The sequence below is a fragment of the Portunus trituberculatus genome, chromosome 12 (genome assembly GCF_017591435.1).
Source record: "Portunus trituberculatus isolate SZX2019 chromosome 12, ASM1759143v1, whole genome shotgun sequence".
NCBI lineage: Eukaryota > Metazoa > Arthropoda > Malacostraca > Decapoda > Portunidae > Portunus > Portunus trituberculatus.
The window spans coordinates 1,978,701-1,999,178 of record NC_059266.1 but is presented as its reverse complement, the minus strand read 5'-3'; the positions used below and the strand labels follow the sequence as shown (position 1 = coordinate 1,999,178).

At 42.4% G+C, this 20,478-nt stretch overlaps 1 protein-coding gene across 14 annotated transcripts in view; it reads left to right on the top strand.

Annotated features, from left to right (window-relative positions):
- LOC123502697 (gamma-aminobutyric acid receptor subunit beta-like) overlaps positions 1-20,478 on the top strand; it is a 169,393-nt gene that overhangs the window by 107,937 nt on the left and 40,978 nt on the right. For 12 of the 14 annotated variants that reach the window (XM_045251889.1, XM_045251896.1, XM_045251899.1 and 9 more), the window contains one exon: positions 7,694-7,761. In XM_045251889.1, coding sequence (XP_045107824.1) covers positions 7,694-7,761 — 68 coding nt within the window. Of the gene's footprint in view, positions 1-7,693; positions 7,762-10,903; positions 10,972-20,478 lie in introns of all 14 variants that reach the window. The other 2 variants (XM_045251890.1, XM_045251887.1) reach the window with 1 other exon arrangement.

Below are 20,478 nucleotides of genomic sequence, written 5' to 3'. Positions count from 1 at the left end.
ATCACTACCACTACCTAAAGCGCTACTAACATTGTATCATTGCAACCAAAACTACTACTACAACAACAGCAACAAAACAACATCGACAACAACAACAACAACAACAACAACAACAACAACAACAACTACTACTACTACTACTACTACTACTACTACTACTACTACTACTACTACTACTACTACTACTACTACAAGTGAAGTGCCCGCTGCAGGCAAGCGTTGCGCCATCACACTAATGGGAACACGAGCAACAGTAAAAACATAAGCAACGGGAACATTGATAGAACAATTACGAAACATGAGGTGAAGCAGAAGTAACAGAAATTGTCGTTTCCAGCTGCAGTTTTATTTTTTCCCATTAACTTCTGCCTGTCGGAAATAATAATATAAATAATAATACCATAGTAATTATAATAGCATACATCACGTTTTCTCTTCATATGAGTCCCTGTATTTGCAAAGCTTAAGTAAATTCATCAGTTTATCTTTCTCTCTTGCTAATCCCTTTAACACTACTCTCCTGCCTCCTTCCCCTCTCCTTACCCACTCATCTCTTGACCTTTGCCCTGACTAGTGCGCCTCTGGAAGGTCACACACTCCTTTGAACCCACCAATACCATATCACTCCTTGACAACATTTAGTTTAAACACACCAATCAGATGCATGCATTTGTATATCGTTAAAGCAAACGACCAAGGCTGCGTTTGTTCATGAAGTTGTCCCGCAAGAGCCAGTCATATGTTTTTTTTTTTTTTTCTCACTCCAAGACGTAATGATTCTTCGGCCAATCCAGTACCGTAATTCATTTTAGGTCAGCCAATCAGAAGGGTTCTCTCTAGCATGCTAGGATCCACTGACCAATGACGGACGGGTACTCAGCCACGCCCTCCCGCGCTAACCAATCAATGAGCGCGGCCTTGAGATGGCGGTGTTCAATTATTGGCCTCGTAATGTATAGTTCAGGAAGGCCATGGGAGGGTCGACACACGGCATCTTCGGTACGGCAGGGCAAGAGTTATGTTTTATCTAAAAGAAGCGAAGGTAACATTACTTTGTAAAATCAGAAATGCAAGTAGGACTATATCTCTGAAAATCATCAAAAGTCGTGCTTTTTTTCTGATTTTCTATATAAAATGAGATTTTCTTCATATTACTTATTTGCTGCAACTTTTTTTGAGTGCAGACATTATATGTTATTATGGCATGATGAACAATGTTTGGTTTGTGTTCATTCGAGTAGACCTTTTGACCCCTTACTAGTTCGAAAATTCATGTTCTAATTTTTCTATGGTACTTGTTAATGTCTCAAGTCTGTAAGTGCAAAAATATCATAATTGAAGGACTATGTGAGATTTTTTTTTTTTTTTTTTTTTCATGCGTGTATATCTTTTTGGCATTCCCGCCCCTCCGCGCCATTAGGGAGAGAGAGCGTGAGGATTGGCGCGGCTTGTGAGGATAAGGTGAAAAAGCCTGGCGGTAATGCGCTGCCAAAACAAAGAGGAAGGGAGAGTTTCGATGCGTGGGATGTGTTTTGGTGTTCCATGTACTGTCTTGAAGGAAAGTAGTCGTTTCGGGCGAAGGAAAGAGAATAAAAGATGCATTGCCAAAACACAGAGGAAGGGAGGAAGGGTTTTGATGAGCGAGACCAGTTGTCTTTGTTCTCACGCTACTCCTTGAAGGAAAATAATAGGAACCAAAATCACGTTGCCAAAACAAGGGACGGCATTCGGTGCGCTGTGACTGTTTGAAGTAAGCGTCAAAGGATCTTGATAGATAGTAGTCTAATGGAGAGAAAACTGAAAAAAGGACAGTTTATTTCAAAATTCTCAGTGTATGAAAAGCTACAAGTTGCTCTGTCATTGGAATGCGCAGGATCAGGTTTGTTCTTCACACACTCACTCTTGTATATGAGTAATCGATGATAGTATGACTGAAAGGAAAGAAGTTTATGGGTGTGCTTGAGTTTACAGTACATGTAGAGAAGCCACGAGTTAGTCACTGGAGGTGGGGTCTCAGCGGGCATGGTGTGTATTGAGTCTTGAGCATAGAGGCCGAGGGAGGAGAGAACAGAGAAGCAGTTGGCAAGTTGAGAACATCCTGAGTGGAGTTGGTAATGGAAGGCAGTGAATAATTGGTGAGGCGTTGTATTGGAAGTGGAGGATTTGAAAGAGGTCGTGAGAGGACAGTAGTTGTGTGAATACATGTTTGTGTGTATATAACATTATTACGTAAAAATACATGCTCGAGTTATGAAAATCATAATCCACACAAGAAAACTAATTATATTATATAAAACATTGCAGGATTTTAATTCACATTAGAAAAACCTCGAAATATGAGAGTTGTAGTCCATATAAGAGAAACTAATTATTGTATACTATAAAAACACCGCATATTTGTAGTCCGTAGAGGAAAAAACACTTGAAATATAAGAATTGTAACCTATACCAGAGAGTCTAATTGTATAACCATAAAGACACTGTAGAATTGTAATCCATGTAAGAAAGCAAACACCCTGGAGACGGAAATTTTAACCCGTGTAAAACAAACAAAGCACATCACATGAAACACCACATAATGATACTTCATGACGGAAACATAGTCCTTGGACAAGAATTATACATGAAATACGGAGAGAAACATGAAAAAAAAATCAACATTGACTCAGTTCAGAACGTCTCCTTAAAACACAATGGAATTATAGTTCAGATAAGAATAATTAAAGCCTTTGGACGAGAATTATAGGCGAAATAGAGAGAGAAAACAAGTGAAAAAAAACACGTGGACCCAATTCAGAATGTCCTTAAAACAACACAGAATGACAGTCCAGATAGGAATAGCGAAAGCCTTCGGACAAGAATTATTAGCAAGATGGAGAGACCAAAAAAAAAATCAACAAGGACCCAATTCAGAACGCCTCATTTCACGGGAGCTGATTTAGCATAGATTGGCGCGCCATCAAACTTTCTTTAACGATACTTGAAGGAGCCTCGCGTTTCCCTTATTGCTTCTCTTGCCACGAATCCCCAGAAGTAGAATTTACGACCCTCACGTAGACAGTGTTAATCTGCAGCCTCGGAGTGGGAATCGATCCCATGTATATACTTCCAAGATGCCAAAGTTCCCCGCCGCGCCACCGCCTTCCTACATTTATTCATGGTTCCATTGTGTTATTTTGAGGCTCAGTGGTGATGGAGGGAAGGGACGCTGATGGGAATATGGAAGGGAGGGATAAAGGGAATATATGAAGGATGAGTGATGGGGAAGGAAACATTTATTAAGGAAAACATGGGCAGAGGGAAAGATAGGAATCCAAAGATGGGTACAGGGAAGGACACCACATGATGGGTTTGGATAGGGATGGATAGGAGTGTGAATAATACGACTTATACTGGAGAAGATCTCGATAATTTCCCTTTTCTTATCTCATTGTTTGTAAGAAATCTTAAAAAAATAATTGGAAATAAAAAGTATTAACATGATTCATTCGGATTGCCATTTATTCTCTCACATTCCATATTTATCAGTTTATCTCTATCACCTTCACTATTCTTTAACTCCTTTCTCATTCCCTGTGGCATATTACTTCAAAACATTATTAAATCTACCTTCACTTCTCGTAATCCACCTTTCACCTTCACTCAGCCACCGTCCCTGTACCTTCCATTCACTTCCCCAGTCCACAAACTTCCTCCCCAAAAACTAAAACAAAAAAATCACTTCTTGTACTCCACCTTTCTCCTTTACTCCACCACGTTCCCTCTATATTCCATCCCTTTCCTTGTGCCTTCTACCTACTTCCCCCCATAAAGACGTACCAACACCCCTTCAAACCGTCTCCAGTACCTTCCCTTTACTCCATCATCTATCCTCTATCTTTCTCTTATAAAAACATCTTATTTGACATTCCTTGTATCCAGTAACCCAGTCATCCACTCAATGCATATAATACGTCCACTGCACTCCGCTTCACCACTCCACCACTCCACCTTGAAGCTTTGGAGTTAATTCATAAGTGATGGAGTTAATAGTGAGACCTTGGCAGATAGACGGAAAGATAGATGGAGGTGGAGTTATGGATAAATGGGTCAGAGTCGCGAGAAACTTAGATTGGATGGGCAATTGTGAACGAAAGTCTTTGAAACATCCTCCCCCTCCACCCGCCCCTCCCCCCCCCCTCGCGAGTCCTAGGTGGCCCAAAGCGAGCGATGGTGTGTGAATCTGGACGGATATTTGGTTTGGTATTCCGAGCACGAAACATTATGGGAAAGAAAGCGTCCAAAAGTAAATGGATTGGTATAATTCTCTTTTCTCTGTTTTTTTTTTTTTTTTTTTTTTTTCTCGCTCTGATGCCGTTAATGTAAAAGTTTTCGTCACTTATTTTTCTCATTTTGTTTGGCTTTTGGGGATTTCTTTTGTTTCTTTTGTTTCTTTTATTTTTTTTTTTTTTTAAAGGAGTGTTGTTTGTTCGGCTTGACTTTTGTTTGTTTTCATTTGTGGTGTTCGTTTTCATATTGTTGTTGTTTTTTTCATCTATTTCATTCGATTTATTCACCATAATTGACATCAAGATATTCACTTTTTTTTTTTTTTTTTTTTTTTTTTTTTTTTTTTTTTCTTGTCATGATAACCCAACGTTATATTCATCACTGTTATTTTCTACGTCATGATCTTTACCGCCATCATCAGCTCACTCTCACAGCCGCTATCTTTCAGTGTCCAGATGGTGAGTGTGTCATTTTTATCACTATCATTCTCCTCACCTCTCAAAACTGTATGCTTTTATTTATTTATTTTTTTAATCTTGACAGCTTCCTTTTCACATCAGTTTACAATAATTCCATCTCTTGCCTTTCAGTGTTCTCATTTAAATACACATTTCATCATCATTATCATCAGTATTATCATCAGCATCACAGCATCTTGATAAATGTTGCATCTTCATCATCATCATCATCATCATAACCATCGTCATTTTCACAGTATTGTACATCATTGCCTCACCATATAGGCACTTTTTTTTTTCCTTTGTGTTCTCACCACCACACGTCTTCGCCATCTGTCTTACTCTCACTCACTCTCCCTCTCTCTCTCTCTCACTACTCACTCACTCATTATGTTCCTTGACCTCTTCAGAAATCTATCACTCTTTTTTCTGCGACTTGAGCAGTGGAACAGCCTCCGGCCTAGAGAGTACACATGAAAAATTGGAAAAAAATTAAAAAAAGTAGGGTATCCATTTCGAATTATTGATGTCACTTTAAATTTATTCCCAACTGGGCACGTGACTTTAAATTGACTACATGTTTAAAAAAAAAAAAAAAAAAAGTTCAGCCACGTTCCCTCCTCAAATATATAAAATGTTACTCAAAAATATTAATGAAAGGCGCCTCTGTTTTGACACGTTATTTCTATTTCTGTTCATTTCTGCGCTTGGTGAGGTTAAGTTAGGTTAGTTTATGTTTGGTTAGGGTAAGTGAAGTTAGGTTAGGTCTGGCCAAGTTAGATTAGGCTAGGTAAGGTTGGGTTAGGTTAGTTTAGTTTATGTTTGGTTAGGTTGGGTTAGGTTAGGTCTGGCCAAGTTAGGTTAGGCTACGTAAGGTTGGATTAAGTTTTACGGTTCTATTTCCTTCTCTGTTAGGTTATACGTTAGGTTAGGTCCCGTCATGTGAAGTTGCGCTAGATTGGCTTTGGTTGGAATGAAGTAGGCTGATTGAGATTGTTACCTTCGTTTCATGTCTGGTGAGTGTAAGTTAATAGACCAATTAAGGTCACGTTAGGGCAGGTTAAGTTAGGCTAAGGATCTGGATGGGTTCACTGAAGCTAGATTAAAGCAATGTAGTTTAGAATTATTATACCTGGAGAGGTTACGTAAAGTTAATTTAGGTGAGCTTATGTCTATTTTAGATTAAGTTAAGTTGTATTCTTTTTTTTTATTTCGTTAGTCGAGATTTTCATGATTAATGATTTTGTTGATCGACTTGGCTAAACGAGATCCTGCCTGTTAGAGAGAGAGAGAGAGAGAGAGAGTGAAAGTCTATTAGTCGGTGCCTTCTGCGCCTCTCTCATCCCTCTCCTTCCCTCCTCTCGCGACTTCTCCGAAACAACTCAAGATGATGCGTTTCTTTAATTTCCAAACAAAAGGTTATTCTGGTACAGGGAAGAGTGGAAGGGTCGCCTCGGGCCTCCCACTGCCGCCTCTCAGTGTCGCGGAGGTGAAAGGGCCTGGGTTAAGAAGTAGAGGGAGGAGAAAAGAAAAGACCATAGATTCCAGGTATAAAAAATGATACAGAATTGAGGAAAGAGAAAACAAAAAAGAGGATGGGTTCTTAATAGCTTTGTACTGAAATGAATGGAAAGAGATTAGAAAGAAAGGATAGGTTCTTGATGGTTTCATAATGTATTTCAAAACATAGGGGAATTAAAATATGTTAATGTGATACGAAATGAAAAAAAAAAAAGTCAAGGAAAGAATGCAATTACGTAGACTTAATGAATTACCGGGATAATAATTAGTGGCATGCATTTTTTTAGTTCAGCTTCACAAAATTTTAGAAATCGAAACAAGAACATAAATTTTACATAGTTGATAGACTAAGTTGTTGATAGTTCATAGTGTTTGTCTCTTATCTTAGTCAAAGGATGACATGAAAAACAATTATGTATATCCTGAAATATAATGGAAATAGAAGGATTATATAATAGCATAGTGATAAGAACGTATAGTAATATATTAGTATAACAAAGTACTATAGCAATACATATTCATAACAGTATATTTCAGTGTTGTTAAGTATTATTTATGAAGGCAGTAGAAGGATTGTATAGCAGTATAATGATAATACGATAGTTTATTAGTATAGTATAACATGGAACTGTAATAACAATGTACAATCAAAATAGTATATTCTAGCAGTATTAATAGTATTTATGAAAGCAGTGGGCACAGCTGGTGAATGGCGGGATAGTAATTGGCATGGATGGTTTGCAAATCCTGGGTTAGTGATGTGAATAATTGGCGTGTGAACCCCTGGATAGCTACCACCGCGGCGAGGCTCGACGCTGAGTGGCCCGAGTAGCGGAGAGGCAGGTGGTGGGAGTGTTGAGAGCGTAAATCCCACACTTTTTAGCGCTTTTCGGATGCTGTTTTATTGCTCATCCCTCGAAAATGGAAAGTAAAAGCGACAGCCATGTTCACCGAGGAAGAGAGAGAGAGAGAGAGAGAGAGACGTTATTACACCCACGTTTTTTTTTTTTTTTTTTTTTTTTTTTTTTTTTGATGGAGTAGTAATTAACTGGGCAGTACCTCATGAATACATTTTCGCGACAAGTAGGGTTGGAATTAAATCGCCAAAAAGAGAAGGTGCAGTTAATGGATGTGACGTGGACTTGATGAGCGAGGCTGTCATGAAAGCAAAAGGCGTCATAGTCTAGATGTATTTATTTTTCTATTTATTTGTTTGTGCTCTGTATCAGGTGTGTCATAAGAGGTGTCCTTTGGAAAAATATATTGTTATGTTGAAATTGATAATGATGATACCGATAATGACGACGGTAAGTGTGCTGAGCCTGAGAGACGAGGCACAATCTGCATTAGGCGAGAGAGGGCGTTCCACTGCTACCTTTATGAAATGTATGTCGTGTACTGGCTGGGTGTTGCTCAAGCCGGGCCGATGCTGTCTGTCTTTGCAGAATCGCACGTGGACGTCGGTATAACGATGCATATTCTCAGTATTAGCTCGCTCTCTGAAGTTCAAATGGTACATACTTGTGCTCTTCGTTGCGCGCTCCTAAGTACCACTAGTAAGACAGTAATGTTAAGGCCGAGGCGCTGGTCAGCCGGCGGGCGGGACGTGACACTGGCCGCAAGGTTCCATCAATCTTGAGATCTGATGTTTTTCCCTCCTCGCGCGGGGACAGCGGCCTCCACTGCCTCACTGCCTCACTCTGCCCTGGGTCGTCCCCGCGTAGGAAGTCCTCGCCTTGGCTTCTTCGCTGTGGATTTGTATTTTCTACTTACATATATATCTATTTTCTACTGTCTCAGTGTCAAATGTGTGCCTTTCTCGGGGAAGCCAACCCGAGGGCGTGGGTAAGTCACGCTCGGCGGGAACATTATCGCCCGCTGGAGTGAGCGTCGGGCGCCTGGGTGGAGCCGGCGCCCGTCAGGGGCCCAGTCACCACCCAGGACCCCCGCCGCCCCTCCGGAGAGACTGAACCAAACTGTATTGTTACTTATGAACTTGCGAGCCTCAGAAAGGAGCATCACAGCGTGCCCCGAGGGGTTGGAGGGAGCAGTGGCGGCTCCTGCTCCTCCTCCTGCCCTTGGCGCCCCTTGGCCCTGGATGGCCCTTTCCAGACGTGTCCGGCCCTTACCCGTCCGCTGTCCGGCCGCCTCAAGGACCTGAAGGGCCCTGAAGGTGTTGTCCTAAGGTGCTTCGCCGCCTCCTGACAAGGCCGGCAAGGCTCTCTTCAGTCCTGCAGTCTGGACTCAAAGGCCGCTGCCTCACGCCGCGGCGCTCACTTGCCATTGCTCGCCCTTGAGGAGCCTTCAGAACCTTGGTTCACTCACACGCCGCGAGAAGGACTTTGAGGCCAGACTTGTTTATTTTGTTCATGTGATGCAGAAACATCCTTAGGTCGAGATGGCACAATAGATTATCCTTAGAGCATGTCGGTGAACCGAACCACCACCACCACCACCATCACCACCACCACTCTCGCCACTACCACTACTATCACCACATTAACAAAAACAGTCTGGTCCTCCACTTTCAGAATCTCTCACAGCCTTATAGCTTCCAGTGGCATGAGCTGTTTTTTTTTTACTTATTCTCTGTCTGAGTACACGATAAGAAAACACTTTACTACACACCCTCGCTATATATTTTTAAGCAGTATTTATTAAGATAGTGAAGACCCCGGATGTTTCTGCCATCACGCATGAACGCTGAGCACAGAGAAGAGCCACTTACTCCACCAGCCAAGGAGTTCAAAAAGTTTATTAAGTGTCACTCTTCTCATGCTTCACCCACATTCCCTCCCCGGCAGCTGAGGCGCCTCACTGCCCGGGGCGCCGTAGACTTGTATCCTAAAGGCGTCAGTGCCTCCTGTGACTCCATATAAAGTTGCAAGCACGCAGATTATCCCTCCCCCCCATGGCCTCCTCACGTCCCCAAACCTTCTCCTTCTCAGGGATCTGTTTCTCCAGCATCCCTTCCTCCTCGTCTTCTTCTCCCGCCATCGTCTTCGTCTGTCCGTCTCTCATTCGTCTGATAATCATGAAGTCATAAGAAGAAACGATATCAACGTTTAGGTCTATTTTTTATTTGTTTTATATGCATTTTTCTTTATCTCGAAATCGATTCTAGATGGCTTCATTATTTTTCTTTTTGTTTAAATTTCCACATAATGATTATTTTTTCTGTTCGATATGTGTTTTTTTGCAGAACAAAGGGAAGCTGAATCAATTTTGTATTCAGCAATTTGCGTTCAAGAAAGTTTCCATTATCACCTTCAACTTTTCTGAAATTGACTTTTTTTTTCATTTGTCTCCTCATTGAGTTGCCTTCCTTTCATCGCCGTCTCCTCGTCGTCTGCTGCCGCGTTGAAGGTGTGAGTGTGAAGCGGTAAGAAAGACAGATAGAAAAAAATATATTAAAACTGAAAAAGAAATGATAGGATAAATAAATAAAAAACACCCACTAAATAAGGATCCAGAGTTTTTTATGATTCATTTTTCGTTTCCTTATTTTAGTTTTTTATTTCCTCAACCCACCAATGTCACCACGCGTCTCTCTCCCCTCCTTTACCGCTCTTACTCCACGCCTCTTTGTTCATCACGTTATTACAACCCCCCACATCACTCGTTTATTCCATTGCCGTGCTCTTCCCTTTTCCGTTGCACCTGCTTCTTTTTATTCCTTCACTGGGAGTCCCAAAGGTGAGGCCAAACTCCCAAGAAACACAGGTAAGGTTAATTATCTCCAGGTGTTACGGGGGCGCCTCTCCCTCACGGCCCATCGAGGTTACCCCCCCGTCACCCACCCCCCACTGCTTCATCATTATTGTGGTCATCATTATTCCTTTGCTTGATGACTTATTATTTTCTATTTGCTTGACCCCTGGAACCCACAAGCCTTCAGTGAGACGGGACGGCGTTCAGACTGGTAGCTTTTGTTCTTGTGTTTGCTTCACGGAGGAGCTGCTCAAGTGGTGGGTTCAATTGCTACTTAGTTTTGTCTCTTTTGTATACTACTACTACCTCTTGTTACGAGTATATTAGAGTATATTATTATTATCTATTATTATCATTATTATTATTATTATTAGTATCATCATCATTTTATTATCTCTTATTATTATTATTATTATCATGCCCTCTCTCTTATTACTCTTGTTTGCATACGATCCTTCATGGTCGAGGTTTGTTTACTCTTTTTTTCGTATTTTGACTACATGTTACTCACCCTTACCTTCCCTCTCCCCTCCCCCTGCGTGCCTACAATTTTGCTGTTTGTGAAGCGGCTCGTCCGGTGCTCAATGGGGCGCCGTGGGAAGTTGCCCCAAGATGTGTGTGGACGACGACGTGTGGCCTCCGGGCGGGGCAACTCCGTGGGCATGAGGTCATGAGGTCACTCCCCCACACCCACCGCCTCGCCCGCCCGCCAATACGGAGCTAAGTAACACGGTGACTGCCTCGTCAGCGTGAGCGTGGCGGCGGCCCATCTCTCGCGCGAGTCTCAGGGGAGCCTAGCCGTCCTTCCCCCGCCCGCTGGCCGCCCCCGCCCGCCCACACACATCCCACGGGCCTCTTCCCACGGGTCTCATAATTTTTTTCCCTGTGTACAGCATTCTACCTTAGTAACTCTAGCGTTGTTTGTATGGGTTGTTTCTTTACAGGTTCTCCAGTGATTGTCGGGGTTACGATGCACATTCTCAGTATCAGCTCAGTTTCTGAAGTACTGATGGTACTAAAAACTTACCCACCATATTACCATAACATACTATGTGGCGACCATGCAGTGTCCGTTTTGTTCTGAGCCCTCCACCCTCCCACTTGCACACCGGCTCGCCATCCCTGGGTCTTGCCACCACTGTCTAGCCCACTAGCTCACCGGGGGCTGTCTTTAGGTGGGTCGCGGGGTTCCCTTCATGCATGCCTCTATGTGCACAAAAGAGAACCCCGGAGGCCGACCCCCAGCCCCCCAAGGTCTCACCCCCATACAGTCACCCCGCGAAGGGTTACCACACCCCTCACGCCCCTGTCACGCCTCACTAACAGGAGATGGGGATGGGAAAGGGCCAACACACGCCCCCTCTCCACCACCTCTCCCCACAAAGGCAGGATGGTCTCCCCCCACCTGTGGCTTTGCTGGGCGGCGGTTGGTCAGTCCCCCCCAACCCCCTCCCCACTCCTACTCAGTGGTGAAACTCAGGGATGCCGCAGAGCCGTGTTTGCAAATCCCAGCATCATTTTTTGTGCTTTGACCAAATCCAAGTCAACTGCAACCAGTCCCCCACCCCTTCCTGGCCACCCACCACCACCACCACCACTACCACCACTACCACCACCACCACCACAACTACCACCACCACCACAACCAACGTGCCCCCCACCACTTCTCCCCCCACTACCACCAACAACAACACCCACCACCACTACCACTACCGCTCGGCTACACCCGACACCACCACTACCACCCAACACCCTTAGGTAATCACGTGGATAGAGAGGGTGTGACGCGCACACAGCCACAGCACCTATCACTCTGCACTGCCTCTGCGTCACACCCGCGCTGCCACACTGGCCCCTCCCTCACGCCCAACACGAAGTGCCACGCCGCCCTCCCCTGCCCCCCCCGCGAGGCACTGGGCATTGTGGTGTGGCGATAACAGAGGCTCCGGCAGCGAGGCACTAATCTCAGCGACAAGAGCCACAATACCCACACCGTCTACACCAGTAATCCACACGACACGCTCCTGTCCTGCTCCTCATCCACATCCTCATCATCCACCTGCTCCCTCTACTCCTGCTGCTACTGTTACGTCTACTACTCGTGCTTCCACTATAACTTTCCTCCTCCTACTCCTCTTTTCGTCCTCCTCCTTCTCCGCCCTCTCCTCCTCCGCCTTCCCCCACCCACACACTGACAGACATTGCAAGTGCTCATGTCGGGCGCCCAGTGATGTGGGGTCACCTTTCCCTCTCCCCATCCCTCCCCTCACACACACACACACACACACACACACACACACACACACACACACACACACACACACACACACACGTATCCTAATCCGTTTCCTGTACTACCCTCAAGGCTCCTGCTCAAGAAACATACACACACACACACACACACACACACTGTCCCTTCATCTGGGCGCCCTTTCCTATTTTTTTTTTTTTTTACTGCTCCCTTTGTCATCACAACCTTCTGAATGAAAATCAATAGAATTTCCCCAAAATATTCAGCACATTATTTGCCCTTAACCCAAAGAATATTACCTATATTACCTACCACTACAGTAATACCAATACCACCACTACTATACTACTACTTACTTACATACTTACCTTTGATTACATTCATTAAGTCTGTGTGTATGATTCCCTCTTTGAGCACATTCATTATAGTACTGTTTTTTCTAATTGTTTATTTTTCACCTTGTTACAATATCCCTAATCCAAAGGTGTACTACGGAGCACACATACCGTTCAGTACACTTCACCCGCCCCAAACCTTAAGTACATTATATCCCCCGGGCACACACACACATACACACACATACACACACACACACACACACACACACACACACACACACACACACACACACACACACATTGCTTCAACGGTCTATCTCTTGTTCTTTCCAAACTTTCTTAGGGCAAATATTAAGAGTGAGTGAGAAAGAGAGAGAGAGAGACAAAGTGAGAGTGAGAAAGTAAATGAGAACGGAAGTTTTTTTGTTTTCAAGAAAGAGGGAGAGTGAGTGTGAGAGTGAGAGGAATTTAACGCAAAGTTGTAATTAACCTTCTAAAATCTGTCTTTCCGATGGACCATGACGAGAATAAACACAATCTTGCCACACTCTCACCTTCTCGTTATTATTAAAAGTAGAAAATCACTTAGTTGATTTTTTTTTTATTGTTATTATTCAGTATGGTTAATTATTATTATCATTATTATTCTTATTAGTATTATTATCATTATTATTATTATTACCCATTATATATTAAATACATACATTTAAGTAACGGTTCTTCCTGCTTGTTAACTCCCCCCCTGAAAGCACACAGCAATTGATCTGTCAGATTCAGGTAAGATGAGATTGTGTATTTGGAAGCCAGTGGCGGTGTCTTTGTTGTCTGATTAATCTGCTCTCTTCGCTGCTTTTCATCTGAGTTCCTCTTGTTTTCGTTTCTACCTGTGTTCCTCCATTTCTATTACTGTTTTTCTTTATTGCCTCACTCGCTGCTGTTTTCGTTTAGTTTGTTTTATCGTATTCGTTTTTTTTTTCTTCTTTTTCTTTTCCCTGCATCACCATCTGAGTTGGAGGTTATTTCGGTACTTTTCTGGTTAAGTTCTCGCTTTCAATAATGATATCAATTTCAAGGATATATGTTTTAGGTCATCGAAAACCTGATAAGATGACCATAACGTATATTTTTTCTATAAGACTACCTTCTAAGTGCCAAGTCACATAGAAAACGTTGATCTGGACGTCACCATTCAGTCCAAACAAAGGTATTGCATTCAACAAGACTCGCCACGCACTAACCAGCGCCTCCTTGCTCTCAGTCACCCGAACTCCGGCCACAGGAGGCGCTGTGATCGACTGTGCAATGGGAGTCTCTGATTGGTGGTGGTGTCCCGTCCCGCCGCAGCCTCGCCCTTTTATAGGCGGGGCTGCGGACGGCACTCCTCTCTCACTAACCCGTGGGACGCCGCTCGCTGTCCACCACCACCACCGCCTCAGTCCCTGGCAGGCGTTCAGTGTGTCTGGGCCTTGTTGAATGTGGCATTATTTGGTGTTGATCAGGATTATGCCTCAAAATGACTGTAATTATGCTTTCAGTGTCTCTTGCCATTATTTTTATCATTATTATTATTATTATTATTATTATTATTATTATTATCATTATTATTATTATCATTCTTATTTTATTATTGTTGTCAATATTATCATTATGAGTGGAATCAGTGTCTTATTGATATCATTATTGCCACTGAGGACTTGTTATTGTGTTGTTTTTAGTGCATCTTTTTTATTTTACTTTTTTTCGCTTTCTGCTGCTGCTGCTGCTACTTCTTGTCTTTTCACGTTACGTTCTTACTCTCGTTATATTTTAATTGATAACTCTTTGCCTTCTTAACTAATTTCGTTAGCTTTCATTTATTAAATGATTAAGAAGACCAATTTATGTGTCGCTAGATCTAAGAAGCTATTCTTCCTTTTTGTTTTCTTTATTTTTCCAAACCCATTCTTCTTTTTCCATTATCTTTCGTTCTGAATTCTCTCCTCTCCGTTCGGTTTCCTCCTAGTTTGGTTGCTGCCTCGGAAAGAGAGGAAAGGCGGACAACCTTCCAACTATTTCTGGGTTGATAAGTGATCAAGGTGACTCTTAGATGATTAGAAGAGAGGTAAACGTTGAGTGCCGAGGCTGACTTCATAACCTGCATGTCTCACTTCAAGCTTAATTGACCTCGTGCGCTTCACAATCTTATTTTCATATTACATAGATAGAGATATATAAGTATTTTCAATCACTATCTATATTTTTTTTCCTCCCCTCCCAAACACTGCTAGAGTCTCCCCTACAAGGACTTCTGGAAAGGGGAAGAAAATAAAGCACTCAATTGGAGACTTATATTATAGCCTGGTTTTTTGCTCTCTATAAAATATGTACTTTAATTACTTACTACCTATATATATACATTATTTTTATATTCCATTATCATCATTATTATTAATCATCAGTACCAAAATGAAACAAGTAATTTGCACGTTTCGCATCGCAGGCCCACGTATTTCGCCGCGATTCGGCCAATAAATCACTAGAAGCTTAAATAAATCAAGTCCAAGCGATCACTAAATAAAGGAGTGTAAGTGTGAGTAAACAATGCTGATGGTCAAGGTGAGGCAGCGCCCCGCGTGCTGCTGCTGCTGCTGTGCTGTGCCGGGCAGGTATACGCGGGCCTGTGCTGCTCAGGTGTGACGATCCTCCTCGCAAGAACTGGTTGATTTTGGAGCACCGTACGTTTGTTTGTTTGTTTGGTTGCAGTCTGTAGCGCACAGTGACCTCTCCCCGCAAGGCTCAGTCTTAGGTACACGACGTTACCATTAGTCAACCTTTTTTTGGTTCTACTTTTTTTTCAGTTTTGTTTCGTTGGTTTGTTTCTTCAATTACTCCCACGATAATCACGAAGACTCCAACTTTAGCTTTTTTTCTAGTAGACTCACACATTATGTTGCGACTTTTTTCATCAATTAATAATGAATTATACAAGACCATAGACATTACGCAGGCGTCATTAAATATTAAACGCAAAACCCGCTAAAATTACTTCAAATAGCATTGCTCTTAATTCTCTTAAAAATGCATTATCTCTCCCATTCACTCCTTGTCAAGTTAATTACTTTGTCTTGCTATCCGTCCTTAAATAAGCTGCCATTTTTTAAAGACTTTTACTGCCTGTTAATCAAAACCTTACCAGGACTAAAGTTTTTGTTAAAAGAACGACCCTTTCGGCCTACCCAATGCTGTGTTGCTCCTGCCACCAATGTCTATGTGCCGCTGAATTAACAACGACGGACCTCACCACTCCTTTACCTTTCCTGTCCCTTCCTGCTTGGCCGACTCTCCCCACCACTCAGGCCGGCCCCTGATATTTCATCGGCTCAACTACCTTTACTGTGCTGCTGCTGGTACTACTACTACTTCTGCTATCACTACCACTGCCACTACTACTACTACTACTACTACTACTACTACTACTACTACTACTACTACTACTACTACTACTACTACTACTACTTTTCTCTCCCTGATATCACCTTTTCTGTTTCCTTTCTTATCTTACTAGTTTGTATTCTCTGTATCTTTTTCTATTACTGTAACAACTTGTATTCGTCCACCTGCTTCTTTTCCTGTTTAATTTTTTCACTACTACTGCTACTGCTACTACTACTACTACTACTACTACTACTACTACTACTACTACTACTACTATTAACATCTCTCTTTTCCCATTATTCCCTTATCTACTACTACTACTACTACTACTACTACCACTGCTGCTGCTGTTGCTGCCACCACCACCACCACCACCACTACTACTGCTGAAGTGTCTGCCTCCCAAGGGGACACCCTGACCCCCGATATATATATACCGTTTCTCACTCCGCTAATCCACACACAGACGCGTTCACACAAACAAGTGGTTATGGCACACTTTACTGGGCACCCAAAGGTTAAACGAGCGGCCTGCTGCCCCTTGTATATCCAAAGGTTGCTTTTCGGCTCTAAGTGTTGCTCGCACTAGCCCAAACATCACAGGACATACAGGCTAGCAAGCTATTATATATATATATCTATATATCTAGTTAATATTTTTTTTTATGTGTGTGTGATTCAGTGAATATATTTGATTTTTTTTTTACTTAATTAACTTGCACCTGATTGTGATTAAATAATTACTCTACCTGTTGCATTAATTCATTTTATTACTACTACTCTTATTATTATTTGTGTCTCTGCTTAATCAATTATTAAAACCCTTTTCAAAGAAAGAAATATACATAGCATCAAGTTAATGCCTGGCACATTATTATTATTATTATTATAGCTATATATATTTTTTATTTGGACGTCTGATTTTGTGTTTTTTTCCTTAATTCATTCATGGCTGCATCCGTTGTTTTCGGGACATCCCTGTTTGGCCTGCCCGGTGCAGAGGCCGCGGCTGCATGCAAACTTTCATGCACGGAATGATTCACAGTCTCCAAGCCCGCCAGCCTTTAAAATTATAAGAAATCCATATAACTTTTTTTCCTTCTCAGTATTATGCATTGCTCAGTGTCTGTACCGTGGTCGCCATATTGGTCTGAGGGTTGGAAAGAATGACAACAGACGGGATAAATACACCGTCTCTATTTTTGGGGGCTGAGTTGTATTTTTGTTCTTTTTTTTTTTTTTTTTTGACTTGGTAAGGCCGGTCTGTCTCATTGTTAATTCCAGCCCACCCAACCTCAGACTAAGCCTATAGGCCTTCAGTCCAGGTTGAAGTTGTCTGGGTTTTGTTAATTCACTTTTTTCACTCCATTCAATTTTTTTCGTCTTACATTTTCACTCATCACCAAATTTTTCCTTCAGATATTTTTCTTCTTATCGCTCATTCTTTTTTCTCCAATTCTTGCTGCCTCGACACGTTCCCAGAAGCGTCCTATTATGGTTGTCTTTGTTTCTTTTCCGTATGTTCTTTTTGCTTTTACCTTCTATTTTTTGCCTCAAAGTAGGAACAAACAAACCCTTCCCCATTGAAAAAAAGAAATATGTGTACTATAGATGTTCTCAGAAAAAAGAAGTATTTCCAAGAGTCACACATCGGAAAAGAAACAAACCAGACGACCAGAAAAATGGGAAATAAAAATCAATTCGGATTATTATTATGAAAATGAAGAAGATTTATAAAGTAAGAACAGAACCGAGACGTTTCAACTTGGACCGTAAACCCTTAATAAAAACAAATGAATAATAATAATAATGATGAGGAAAACTATTTTATAACATGTTTATTTTTTCTTCTTTTTGATAATCCTAAAGAAAAAAAGCAGACATGATTTAATCCCACCCAAACAAAGAGCAAGTCACCAGCACTCCTTCAATTCTTTTGCATTAACTAAAAACAATAATAAAAATCAAAACATATAAAAAGAGGGAAAAAAATTAAAAGCTTTCAAAGACTCAAAACTCAGCCAAAAGTATTTAGAGATTTAATCGAGACTAGAACCCAGAAATATGTTTGGCGGTGTTGTTGTGCCTTTTTACAGGGAAAAGGAACCTTCACCGCTGCCACGAACTCAGGCAGGGCAGCAGCCATGACCTCTTCCTCGAGTAGTAATTCTGGGGAAGCCGACATGGAGTCTGATGGTCCAACGCAGGTGCGACACACAACCACCACCACCACCACCACTACTACTACTACTACTACTACTACTACTACGACCATTGCCATTATCATCCACTGCTACTACTACATTCCACATTACACTCTGACCTCGTTTTCTCCTCATTCTTTTATTTTTCTTTCTCTTTTCTTATTCCTCCTCTGTCTCTACTTTTCTTTTCTTTTTTTTTTCTCTCTCCCTATCTCTCTCTCATTCCTATTTGTGTATATGTTGTACAGTCACATGTGTCATTGTTTTTTGTTATTTTTGTGTCATATACATACACAGCTAGTTCATGTCCCGTTTTTTTTTTTTTTTTTTTTCGTTATTTTTTGTGCGTCTTTTTAACTTTTTTTTTTTTTTCTCGTGTGTATTTTTGTTTTTCCTTTTTAAGTAGATGATGCACTCACATACATGCATATTGTCCATTGCCATTTTGTACCCTTGCCATCTTTCTCATCACACACACACACACACACACACACACACACACACACACACACACACACACACACACACACACACACACTCAAAACCACCATCATCACCATTCTTTTATAGTGTCTTGAATGTCACTTCACCACAGACACAGATTTGAGACACAGACTCCTACTGCTACCACACACCACACCACACACCACCACCACTACCAAGAGACGATGCAGACGCAACACAGACACCACCAACACCACCTCATCACACCACCACCACTTAGCATCACCACTCCAGCTCACCTGTCATCCCCGAGACCCACCTGCTAGGTAATCCACCACCCGTTGCTTGTTACCTGAGTTCTGGTTGTGTTATTTGGAGCTGTCCGTGTTGCGTTGCCTCCGTGGGTTGTGTCTCCCATTCCTAGTTACTCCTGTTCAAGTCCTTCGTTCATTTTTTCCTTTCCCTCCGATTGCTTCCTGAGTCTAGTTGAATCAAGCTCATGTCTCGATGGCTCGGACGCTTCACCTCCTCGCTAGCCTGCAGGAGTGACCGGTGCTAAATTGTTTTTGATTCGTCGGGTACACGTGTTTGCCTGGTATTGCGTTCATCCCCCTCGCTCAGCCGCTGACGGGTGGCCTCAGTCAACCCTCCCCGCTCTCACGGTTCCTTCAGTTGCTCGTTCCGGTCATGCGTCACGCGAAGATTTGAGTAAACCGTGAGAGATGCGTAGGAATTGACCATGAGCGGCGGTGCGCTGAGCGTTGCCTCCCCGACCCGCGGCACCCAGTCTTGTTGATTTAATATTCAGTGCCACTCAAAGTCTTCCTACACAAAAAGGAGTCGCGGTATTGCTCAGCCTCCCGTTTTACTTTGCCTGGATATTAATTCCAAAAAAATCCGCCCTTGGGCACACCTCTGCAGCAGCCTCCTTGATCCCTTAAACGCCCTTGCCCTTCCTTGTCCTTAGAGAGCCACCCAATCCCCGCCGCCCAATAAAAGGAGTCTCCTTCACGTGGCCTCACCCTCCACCGTCCTGCACAAGAGGTTGAGGTCCACATGTCCGATCACAACCCCAACCAAGTCATGACCCAAATATAACCTCAGCAGAGTCCTCCCGGCTTATAAAAGATCACAGAAGCTTAAGCCTTGATCCCTCGCCGGCCAGCCCAACCCCAGACGAGGCGCAGCGACCAGCGAAGCTCCTGATGAAGCCTGAAGCTGCCTCGTACCTCGAGAAGCGAAGCCTAAGAGGAAGCTGTAGGTTTCTTGGAGTCGACGTAATGCATGGGTGCTACGAGCCGGACCGCCAGGGACACTCCGCCAGGCGCCATGGTGATAGCGCTCACCCTCCGATAGTGAGAGAGAGAGAGAGAGAGAGAGAGAGAGAGAGTGAGAGTGAGAGTGAACTGCGTCGCCGCCGTAAGCTTGAGGCAACCAATTCATCAAGCAAATTGGGAGTGTCAAACAATCAGGTTGTAGCCATTTTTTTACTGGAATTCCTCCTAAAACTGTATTTCTTCATTCCTCCATAATTCAGTCGAGATCATTAATCCACCTTCATAAATCTCACCAAAGAGCACGTAATTCAGAATTTGTTCATTCCTGTTATTATTATTAGTTATTATTTATTTTATCTCTCTTTATTTGGTTAGCCAATTAAGAGTGTTGTCTAAATAAATTACCTGTAGCACTTCATTATATACATGTCGAGGTTTTACATTAATCAAGCACATTGTTAGTCCTTGCTATAATAAACCAGTAAATAAGAATCAAATACAATGTAAAATCAATTCATGTATAAGATTTTAGTTCTCTATTATATATTCTTTTACCTCCAGCTACTATTAATACAAAGATACTATGTACTG